Below are 11,564 nucleotides of genomic sequence, written 5' to 3' on the forward strand. Positions count from 1 at the left end.
AATGGCCATCAAGTGATGCCTTTGGCTGCCTCAGCACCATTGCAGCCCAGTCTGTGTTTTGCTTCAGTCCTTAAGCTCCACTGAAGTAGAAGAAAGCCCTCAGCAAGAGTATGTAAACGGGATTTGGGTAGGACCCAGACCTCAGGTTTTCCCTTGAAGAGGGATCTTTCACCCTGATTGAGCACAAGGCAGAATACGAGAGGGACAAAGGATTTGAACAGGAATCCAGGGCACAGAAGAACTCAGGGAACAAACATTGCTGAATAAACACTGAAGCAAGCCCACTGAGGAGTTATAGAGGTCAAGACCATCACGCTGGGGTAACTGACCTGCCCACTCACCTTCCTGCCCACAGTTAGTGCTGACTGCAGCAATACTTGCTGTTTGCAGAGTTGTATTTTGAGTTTGTCAGCCTGCTTTGCTCACAGCACCTGCTACATGAAATGAACCAGTACCAGCTCAAACCCTGAGAAAGAAGTAGCAGGTATCTAATGAAGTTCCTCAGAGAAGAGGGGAGCATTAGAGATTGCAGGAGCCTTGGAAAACCCACCAGGATGGTTTGTTATGGGGAGAGCACACAATGGATAGAGGCTGATGGGGCTGGGCTTGTTAGGACAAAAAACCCAAAAAACAAGAACAAAAAAGGAAGAATGTTTTATTTCAAATGCTGGTATACATCAGTATCACACCTAACAGAAACACCTAGAACAATACCTGTGCAAGGAGCTTTCCAAATGTCAGCCATACAAAATCCAGAACAAGATACAGAAAACGGCGACCATACACGTATATTTTTTCTGATGAGCAGAGTGTTCAAATTAAACTGAAGTGAAGCACAATCCTTATAAAGCAAAACCCCTTTATAATGAGCTGATTGTGATCTGAGCAGGCCATTTTGTGGCACATGTGGTTATTTAGCATCACACTTTGAAAAATTAGTTGTGTCTCAGCTTTTGCCACGCAAGATCCCCCGCTCCCTTAATCTTCTGAACACATCTGAAGGTAGAAGCTAAACAACTCCAGCAAGGACGAACTCCCTGCTGAGCCAGGTGGCTGCAGTATGAGGATTAACTGAGTCCTGTCCTTCCTGCTTTCATCACAACTAGTGAATGTTCGTAACATGTTTAGGAGCCTCTGGCAGGAGCACTCGTGTCAACAGACAGGCACCAAAATGGCCATTGAAAAATAATTAAAAGAAGCCAAAGACCCCGCTGAGCAGCCATTTGGTTTGGGGGAATTCCCTCACTCAACCAGCTCCAAACACCACCACAGTCCACAGAGATGTGCTTTAAAGCCAGCAATAACACAAATGGAAGCAGCACCATAACTTTACGGAATCGGATCTCAAAATGGGCTTAGCAGATGCGGGACAAAAAAAGTTTCCATTTCCCATCCTGCACCTTGGCAACTAACACAAGGACCAAGGGACACACCACCTCTACATATTCATGACCGTTTTTACCCAACGCAAGAACCGGGACAGCTTGGTATAGACACCATATTTGCCTTTCCTTGCACATCCTTCGCCCCAGCTAACAATCCCAGTAACAAAATAAGTATCCTTATATCTGGTCACATGGGGGCCACCACTGTCTCCTTGGCAAGCATCTTTTTGCTCTGTGTCATAACCAGCACAGAACATGTTCTCAGTTATCACAAAGTTAGTGGATTGCTTGCAAGTGTTCCTATTAACATAGGGGACTTCAAGCACCTTCAGTTTTTTGGATTTTCGTCCGCCTTCAAATTCACGCCCAAAGCCGCTAACTCTCCCAGATTTTTGGGTCATCAGAACTTCATTAGCAAAGTCTGCTTTGGGGAGACACGCTGCCACGACGTACTCCGAAAACATGACAGGTTCTTTCAGCTTTAATAAGGCGATGTCATTATCGTAAGTCTCAGCAACAAATTTAGAGTGAACAAATATTTTGTCCACAGTATGCATTGTTTCAGACTGTTCTTTCTTCTCTCTGTCCACTTCACCTGTACAAGAGTATTAAAAGGGTCAATAATGTGCAGAAAGTATAAGAATTTAAGAACAACCTTGACAGAGGCAAAGAGTAGCATATTCATTCGGAGCACTTGGCCCAAGGCCTCAGACCACACATAGAAACTGTAAACAGGTATGGCAATATTTCTTAGCGGCAACTGGATTGGCTTTGGTCCTGAGATTTGGTCTATGGAGATTTTTGTACCAGTTCACATAAAAGCACAAGCTGATTCAGCTAGACTAATGCAACTTTGTGTGGAAGCACTTACAGGAGCTTGAGCCTGGCTTAGAGAAGAGCACGTGGTCTGGGTCAAGGCTACAACAGTGACAAGATAAGGCTGGGTTGATCCTGTGTCCTGGCTCAAAAGTGAAGCAATGATAAATCTGAGTTTGTTCTTTTGTGCTCTATTCAATGGGCCATAGCTTTCCTGAGTGTTCCTGCAGGAACAAACGTGGATGCTTCAGAAGCACCAGGATTGATAAGCTTCCTGCAGAAGCACTGCTCTGCTGAACACATTGATAGCCAACATTTCTAGAACATTTGACCTTAATCACTTCCACCTAGCTGGCAGAGAAGAACAACAGGCACCACTATCACCTTCCACATCAGCTGCCCCTGTTCTTACAAAGCAGGATGCTCACAATAACAAGACAATCTAAAAAGCAGCAAAAAGGTAACAAACCTTAATGAATCACGAGTGCATCTCATGGGAGGTTTAGAGCACAGAAGGTTAGGCACAACAGATACTCCCACCTCACAGGAGTAAATTAAATAATCGCTTACCAACAACAACTTTGATTTCTTTGGATTGGTTTATGCAATGAGCTGCAGTAAGTATAAAATTTTCATTCAGAATAGTTCCACCACAAAACTCTTCTCCTTCCTCGTTTAACAGAACAGCCTGTGAAGCAAAAAGGGTAAGGGCAGAAGGAAGAAGTGCAGTTGAATGGCGATCAGCTACACACAGGTAACTGATTTCTCTGTGCACCACAGAGATGCTTCTTACTGCAACATGTACGTGGCCCTCCAGGTCTCCCCTAATATTGCATTCACAGGTGCAGGGGCCACAGATTGACGCCTACTGCTACAGAGTCTCAACTGTCTTCTTGTGAAGTTAACATTTGTCTTCCATGTTACCTCACTCTCAATGCTGAGTAATGTCCCTTAGGGCCCTGACTGACTGAGCAGGCGGAGTGCAGACTCTGGATCACCTCACGCCATGGACTTACCTCCCCAAAGAATGTCCCAAATACAGGAATTCATTTTGGCTGGTCCAAACTCAAGAGTAAAACTGAGGCTGAGGGTGTATTTGTCAAGCAAAACGCCTGCTTTATCTGCTTTATCAACCCGCTCTCGGGGGTGCTGCCTGAGTGGACGGTCTCAGACAGAACCAAAATGTAACCTGCAAAAATGGCCTGGGAGGCCAGCATGACCCCAAAATCCTCTCTGGTCTAAAATGGCACAAAGTCTTTTGTTTTGACACTGTGAGGCTGCAGTTTGCAGAACCGCACATCCAATTGCCCAGGGTCACACAGTTCAGCTACGCCTTGCTGCCACTGGCACGTGACATGGCCAACCAGCTGGAAGGAGCCACTGCTCCCCTTCCCTCAGAGACACGCTCTGACCACATGCAGGGCAAAACTCCCACCATTTACCTGCCACGGGCATTGGCCAGGAAGACACTCATCCCCACCTACTATCCTGGTATCGACATTTGGTTTCCTGCTGTTTGTTCTGTTGTCAGGCTGAGGGGTTGGGCTTTCTGTGGTAATTACAAAGTCCTCCTCTGTGCTTGTTTCATTTGTGGGGAGGCCTTCTTGATCACTCGTTCCATTGCTATAGTCAGCGGGTAAAAGAACAGACCTTTTTTTCCTTGTCACAAAAACTTTTCCACAGGGGTATTTTACTGTAAAGAAAAAAATGCTAAAATTGAAGATGGAGAGAAACACCACCATAAGTGAAAACTACTTGGAAACATCAAGGAAAAAGAGTGAAGTAACATGGCTCAAACGAGGAATTTGTTATTTTTATAAAGGATGTAAAGAACAACATCACGAGGCTATGTTTGACATCTCTGATCAGTTTTCTTGTAACTGGGCAAAAATGTGCAGGTGTAAGTAGCACTACATTTAACTATCTAATGTTGTCAGTTTCTATAATAAGAAAAATTTTGAAAAGAAATGTTCTGCAGGCTGCTATTTTATATGCATGTATGTATTTAAGAAAATGAGTTATTACTGCAATTAATTTTCTCTTGACAACAGCAGATTTACTCTGGTAATTTTCTTAGAGGCACCGTGCAAAGGGTCCAAATCACCTAGATTTTGATCCAATCCAGCACAGCACCTCACAGATGGAAGGCTTTGGAAATACAAATCACTTGGCCTCACTGCTGAGTCTATGTCATGTAGGATACTGGTGGTTCAAAAGACATTCTTCAGCTGTGAATCAAGACATCCCTCAACACTGAAAGAAGCCTCACCACCATTGCTATTGGTTTATCTCGTGGCTTCTTACCTTTTGAGACACAGTGTTTGCCATCCTCTGCTAGAACATACCCATCTGCACAGGAACACAATACATCCTTCGGCCCATCTCTTTTGACAGTGCAGAACTGCTCACAGTCTCCGTTGTTTATTCTGCAGAACTTTGGTATGACTATAAAAGAGAAAAGGTGTACATAAACACTGACTTCACAGAAGGTCTGGGAGTTCCCCAAAACAAAACACACTCTTTAAAAGGGATCTTTATCTCCATCTGCCAAGCACCTGAAGCACCTTTCAGGAATAATGTGAGCGCTGAACATCAGCTTGTGCCTTACAAAGCAGCCACCTCCAGCACACAAAAAGTACTTGCCGAGTCCAAGTGGGCTCAGTGGCCATGGCATGGTGAGCTTAGAAAAGCAGAGACAAATTGTCAGGGGAAGAATGAACAAACCACTAACAGAGAACACAATCGTGTAAATCCTCACACGATTCCTCCCTCCTGCCCTAAAAAACTCAACTCCTCATCACCCACCTTGGTCCTGGGACTGAACTTCAGTTCCACACTCCCACTCTTACTTCTGGGCTAATGATACCCCCTCCAGTGGCAATGTCATGGTGGTAGCTCTATGCCACACAAGCGAGACTCAGGAAGGATCTCCATGCAAAACATGCTTCCTTGTAAAGCTCCCTGGGAAGTTCACCGCCACAGTTCTCTAAAGCAGAAACTTACCAAATTCACAATTCTTGCCTTGATAACCATCCAAGCATGAGCAGGTGTAGGAACCAATTCCATCTTTACAGTGGCCACCATAGTGACAAGGATTTGAGCTGCACTGGTTCCCATCTACAAAAACAAACCAAAACCCAAATTGTTGTAAGTGTGCAAGCATTTTCAGTGAACACGGAAGGGCTGTTAGTTTTCTTAAGCCATCTTTCATCCTTCCTTTTAAAAGATAGGTCCTGTGAGCTGCCACATTCCAGATGGAACAAACAGTATAAATGCAATCATTCCTAACCTGCAAAGATTCATCTACATATCCTCAGTTTTGCAATCTCTTTTTGGTGGCCACTCTACGACGGTGTGTACACAAGCCTTTTTTTGTGGGAAGGTAAAGAGATTAGCTTAGTTGGTTAGAGCATGGTGCTAATATGGACAGGGTTGTGGATTTGATCCCTGTATGGGCCATTCATTTAAGGGTTGGACTCAATGATCTTCGTGGGTCCCTCCAAATCAGAATATTCTGTGATACTGTAATTGTGGTCAGCATATATATACAGTGAAGCCTGTAAGAGAAGAGGACATTTCTACATTGCAATTACTGCCTAAAGATATTGAACTTCTGGCCTCTTGCATTTCCTTATACTTTCTGCACTGTTTCATACAAAATGCAGGATATCCAGAAAAGCGATGCTCGATAATTTTCTGCTTTAGATAACATTATCTTATCCTCCTATTTCACCACCTGTTCTGCCCCTCTTTGGAGCCCCTGAAACAGCAATGCCCATAGTGGAAACAACATGCAAGAAACTACTCATCCTAAGGCAGCATGCTCCCTCTGTGGTATTTCTGGACTGTGATCTCATCTGCTGCAGCTTTGTCTGCCACAGGGAACAATTACCGGGCTTTGTGTCCTGCACCCTTACATTAAGATCCCTTTTCTACCTGCATGTGGCCAAAACCAATAGCTCTCCAAATGCTCCAGCCATGGAGGCTCTGGAAACTGATGTCCCTTCCAGAGGGAAGGCAAGACCAACATTAACCAAAAAAAAGACAGACTCAAGGCCTACATCATAACTTCTGGTTTCTTCCTCCTCTGCAGTGCCATAGCATTCTATTCTGTAGTGATCTTACCTAAGCAGCATCCTAGTGTTAGAAAACACACTTATTTAGTCTTACCCTACACTGTAGCTGCAGCTGTGGTAATGAGTTTTATATCAATATTGCACAAATTGCATAATCCCCTACAAAAAAGGAAGCAAGAGCAAATTGTTCTAGTAACTTGGCTGAACGTAGCTGTGGTTTTCAATACTTCTGAACACCCATTAAGCATTTGAGGGCTGTGGTTTAAAAGGTATGAAAACTGACATTTTTGCTAAGAGCACTGGCACTGATATTCTGCTGCTTGTATTCTCATGAGAAAATGGTTTGAAATATTCCAATCCTGTTTACTGTAACACTGACACAGGGTTTGCTTGAAATTTCAGTCTGTAGGTTGCAGAGTTCATCCCCTGCTTAGACGATTGTGAAAGTCTGTGTCTTCTTCATGGCAACTGTCTTGGTTTTTCTGCAGATTCCAAAACACAAAGCTGAGCTGTCTTTGGTCAACACTTTTGAGGTACTCCTCCTAGGGTGCAAACTGGACATATACTTTCTGGGGAACATGTTATCAAACACTAATACATTAAAAATCTGTTCCCACACAGTACTTACAAATACTAGAATCCTAAAAAATAAAACTCACATATTTAGATAAAAAAACAGAAAAGACTGTTAGGTAGTATTTGCTGATCTACTGGCATATTTTCCTTGAATACCAAACAGTTCTGTAAAAAACACATCCCACAAAATGCTCTATAACACTCTGGCATGGAAGGTGACAGGAAACCGGCAAGTGACTGTGCAATGCAATTTAACTTTGTGTTGGTTATGGCATTTAAGAGACATCCTTATCTGTGACTCTTTGCATCTTGAAAACACCCATCTGGGGATGCCCCTCTGAAAGAAAACTATCTGGCAGTCCCACACAGAGTTTCTGCTTCTCACTGTCCTTTGCATGCAAAGGACCACTGTTCTTTTTTTGAGAGGACAAAGGTCAGCCCAGCAACTGGAGACAGCGGAACCTTACCTTCAAATGAAGCGATTGGGTTCAAGTAACAGCAGGCAGTAAATCAGATTCCTTTTTCAGAGGAAACACAATGTGAGGGTGTCCCAGAGGGAAAAGAGAGGAAGCGAGGGAGCAGGAAGGGGTTACTTAAGAGGTGCATCCTTTCAAACCTTGCAATAAGGAAGCTTAATCTTCTAAACAAACACAGATTGTTTCTTACCTACATAGATGTTCCAGAATTCCTCCTACAGGTAAGTGTGGGAAATGGGTAATAAAAGGAAATAGATAAAAATTACTGGAATCCTCAGAAAAATATTAGACTTTTCATACACAGGATATTTGCAGCTAACAATTATTAAAAGAAATATTTACAATATAGGTACATACAGTGCCTTGCAGCTCACCACTACCATTTAATAACTTAAAATCATATGATCCATATGGTGCCCAGCTTTACAGAAACAAGGCTCATGCATTTTTCAGAAATACCTGAACCTCCTTAGAGATTTCCCAGTGTGACTCACTCAGCATAAGCCACTTGATTTCTTGCGTAACTATCTTTCCACCAGTTTTGACTGAATTCACTTATATTCCCATAATGTCAAATTCTCAGCCTCGATCTCCACCCCATACTCCCATCAATCAGGACCTCACAGATCCTGACATTTAAAATATTTTGTCTGATTTGTGTTCTCCTTTCTGTCTGCACTGAGGACTGCAGGATGCTGTATGTCCAAGACAGTGCTTTCCAGTGACATCTGGTCACCAGGCAGAACAGGCTGTGCCGGTTCTGTTATAGGTAAGTCAACATTCATGATCTGAAGTACACTGGTGATGCACCCGCGACTCCCCACCCAGGACACCTCAGGGCCACTCCAAGAATATTCTGGCCATCAAGTAATGCTAAAGAGAAGTGAATCTGGCCTTAGCTCCAGTTTCAGAGCAGTTCTAAACAGCCACATAGCTACAGTCTATGTTTGCAATATCACCTTTTCTACTGACTCCAGGCCACAGAGCTGCCCCATCTCTTTAACTTTCCCTTGAGCTTGGGAACAAATCACATTTCTGTCTAAAGTTAAGCAAGCCATTGGGGTAGGGCAGGTGACACAAGAGTCACACAAACTTCATTCCAATCAACATTGAGGCATTTAAGAACTGTTCACAGTACACATTCTCTCAATTCACATAAAGAGTGCTACAAAATTACAAGCAAAGCTGCTTGAAGTAAGTTCAGTAAAATTCCACCATGAAGTCCCATGTCAGCATTTGCCTTCTTAGACTTCCCATGGACTGCCTTGACCACAATCATGGCACTCAGCTATGTCACACAGATAGGCTGAACGTATTTCCAACACTGGGAGCAATAAAGCCATTGAAGGTCAAACAACTCTCAATGGCAATTAAACAGATCAGAACAGGTAAAAGAATGGAGGCTTTAACACGGGCTGGCCTTGTAAGAGCTAAATTAAGTCTGTTATGGGATGATAAATGCCTTAGCAATTCCACCCACAGTCAGTCACTATTTGTTCTTCATGTTAAGTGATTTGGAACAACTTGTGAGTTTTGATGACTAGCTCAAAGGACTTGAATAGTAATTTTAAAACAGGAAATATATAGACCTATGTTTAATATTAGTTCATCCTTACAGTTTTCTCCTGGTCTTCGAAAGCTTCTCTTGCTTCTTCTTTTGAGCAGCGCTCCTCATTGCACTCTCTTTCAATATTCCCTTTCTTCAATTCCTCGAAGAAAGAGTTAGCACGTTTTGCTCTTTCCAAGAACTTGTCAGCATTTTCTTTCTTGATGAATACTAGATAGCAGAGAAAAATGATACAGGCGGGTAACATTTGGTGGTGCAAAAGAGTCATGACAAATAAGTGAAGTAGAAACAAAGTCAAAACAGACCACAGCATCTGTACACAACATTACCTGTGAGGTTAGTCCTCACACAGGCTGATACATCCCAGGATCTCTCAGAGCAGTCTCTCTCTGAGAATCAGTAGCCTCAGAACAAAATGTAGGCCCCCAAAGTTCTCTCCTACTCTTTTGAATCTTGAAAATAAGAACATGCAGGTTGTCAATGAGGGCTTATATTACTGTTGCTCCTGCTCAAGACTCAGTTTTGAATAGAATGACTTTCACTGAATGCTGGGGAGATTACATTCCTTGATTTGTTTTTAAAGCTGACTGCCAGGCAACACCACGGTGTATGTGTCTGCTCCATGGGCTTGTGTTGCAGAAACTAAATGCCACTCAAGAGGCAGCAATGAGTCTTCTAACAGATGGAAAAAGGCCATGTATGAGTACTATGGCTCTTCACCACTCCAAATCCCACTGCACTGCCCTGGGATCTTCGTACCCTCTTGACAGCACCTCCCAATTGCCTGTAAAAATGTACCTGCCTTCCTGATATATGTGCATGGAGAGCTAAGGCAGCTACCTTATAAGATTTTACAAAGAGCAGAAGTAAATGAATATCAGCTTTAGCAAGAAAGTACAGCCTTAAGTCAGTTTGCTGAGTTGTTTTATTTCTAAAAAGCTTGGTGTCACATCAGCCTGAAATCTGCTACCTTCAAGATTCAGGTAGCTGTTGATTTAAACTGGAGGATCAGAGACATTAAACTCATCTCAGGCACTTGCCTGTGTGAACAACAGCATTACTCTCCAGTGACTTGTGAACAACTTACCAGGCAGGAAGAATAAAAACAGCACTGGAGTCAATAAGTTGCCAACTACCCTGTAGAAAGTATATGTTGTAGGAAAGTGTGAAGAGTTTGGAATCTGGCATTTAATCAAATTCTGCCACCTGGAATTTACATTGAAAAAATACTTTCCAATCACAGGCTGGAGTGTGGAAGAGTGTCCTACAGATGAGACTTCAAGGACAATGGCTTATGATCATTGGGAGGCTTGCACATACCTTCTGGAGCATTCTCCATACAGTTTAATTCAATGATAAATAAACTTGCTAATAGTAATTATATACTCTAATATCCTCCAAGTGAGCACAGAGGAGACTTATTCTGCTTTCACTGAAATTGGTGGATCATCCACAGGGAGACAAATTCTATTTGTGTTATTTATATTAAGCAATCCCATGCCTAATTTGAAGCCCCACTTACTTTGAAAAGGCTCAAGGAAAGCTTACAGAAAGTGCTTTTAACTTGCAGCTCAGCAACTCTTAGTTCATTCACCCACTATCTTATTTGCCCTTAAATCCCTCTCTTCAGTGACAGGAAAGTGACAGGACACAGCCGGTGGGGTTATCACCTCCATATTCCTTTGCTTTCATGCCACCCGCGTAAGCGGATGTTTTTGAAAACTTGACCTAGACCATTAGTCTTCTGAGGCTGCTCGTTCCTTTTCCCAAGCTCTCTGTCATGCTTCCTTCTTTAGAGACATCAAGGAGCAGCAGGCATTTGTCAGCTGAAGCAGGATTCCAGAAACATGCCAAAGACCTTGTTTTAAACCCCAAGCAGTCTGACTCATTGAAGGAAGAGTTAACAGCTTTGGAAAAGTCGCTTGCTGATGCTGCCTTGGACTTAGGCGTTGACCCTGGTGGCACAGAGGGCAGCGGGACCTGCTCCCCCCTGTGCCCTAGCCCCTCCACGGCCAAATGCATCCAACCAAGGCTTGGCCAGATTTCCCCTGACACACGAGAGCATCTCAGGCTGCGAGGGCAGCTGTCCTCCCGATGCGAACGACAGGCAATCCCATTTCCCTACCCCATCCCCGAGATGCCCGAGCAGCGCCCTGCCCCCGGTGTGCGGGGTCGGCACAGGTGCTGATAAGCCTTCAGCCGTGTGGAAACCGAACCCGCCGGGGAAGACGAGCCGTGGGGTGCCCGCTCCCTTTCCCCGCCGCCGCGGCTCCTGCGACTCTCCCGGTGCGCGCCCCCGGCCCGCAGCATTGACCCGCCACCGGCGTTCACCCGGCAGCCCCTTGCCTCCCCCCGAAGACTGCCGGGAATGGGGAATCCCCCTTCCCGAAAACATGGGAAAGGAGCCGCCTTACCGCCTCCCTGAGCGCGGAGCTGGGCGGGCAGCGCGGCGCAGAGCAGGAGGAGCAGCAGGCGCCCGGCCATGGCAGCGCGGCGCGCCCGCGGATGCCGCTCCCGGCACGGACGGACGGGACGGACGGGACGGACGGGAGCCGAAGTCTTCAACCCCTCGGGCGGGGTGAGACTGAAGCAGCGTTGCTTCACCCTGCCCAGAAATAGCGGAAGCGCCGGGACAGGGTGACAGCCTCGGCGGGATTTCTCAGTCGGG

General features: G+C 44.6%; 1 protein-coding gene across 1 annotated transcript; it reads right to left on the minus strand.

The window, feature by feature from the left end:
- Positions 1 to 639: 639 nt before the first annotated feature.
- LOC125337712 (coagulation factor X-like) lies at positions 640 to 11,564 on the minus strand. The gene is made up of 8 exons (XM_048327733.1): positions 11,311 to 11,564; positions 8,946 to 9,106; positions 7,520 to 7,544; positions 5,205 to 5,318; positions 4,506 to 4,646; positions 3,644 to 3,894; positions 2,772 to 2,889; positions 640 to 1,980 (listed from the first exon to the last, which is right to left on the minus strand). The coding sequence occupies exons 1-8, from the start codon at positions 11,378 to 11,380 to the stop codon at positions 1,439 to 1,441; spliced, it is 1,422 nt and encodes a 473-aa protein (XP_048183690.1). The 5' UTR covers positions 11,381 to 11,564; the 3' UTR covers positions 640 to 1,438.

This window comes from Corvus hawaiiensis, chromosome 2 (genome assembly GCF_020740725.1).
Source record: "Corvus hawaiiensis isolate bCorHaw1 chromosome 2, bCorHaw1.pri.cur, whole genome shotgun sequence".
NCBI classification, from domain to species: domain Eukaryota; kingdom Metazoa; phylum Chordata; class Aves; order Passeriformes; family Corvidae; genus Corvus; species Corvus hawaiiensis.

Bases quoted from the DNA above. Each gene is read 5' to 3' on its own strand.
- LOC125337712 (XM_048327733.1), bottom strand. From the start codon at position 11,380: ATGGCCGGGCGCCTGCTGCTCCTCCTGCTCTGCGCCGCGCTGCCCGCC. The intron at 9,107-11,310 runs GTAAGGCGGCTC...TCTGCTATCTAG, and splicing joins GCTCCGCGCTCAGGGAGGCG to TATTCATCAAGAAAGAAAAT. The intron at 5,319-7,519 runs GTAAGAAACAAT...TTGTTTTTGTAG, and splicing joins ATTCTGGAACATCTATGTAG to ATGGGAACCAGTGCAGCTCA.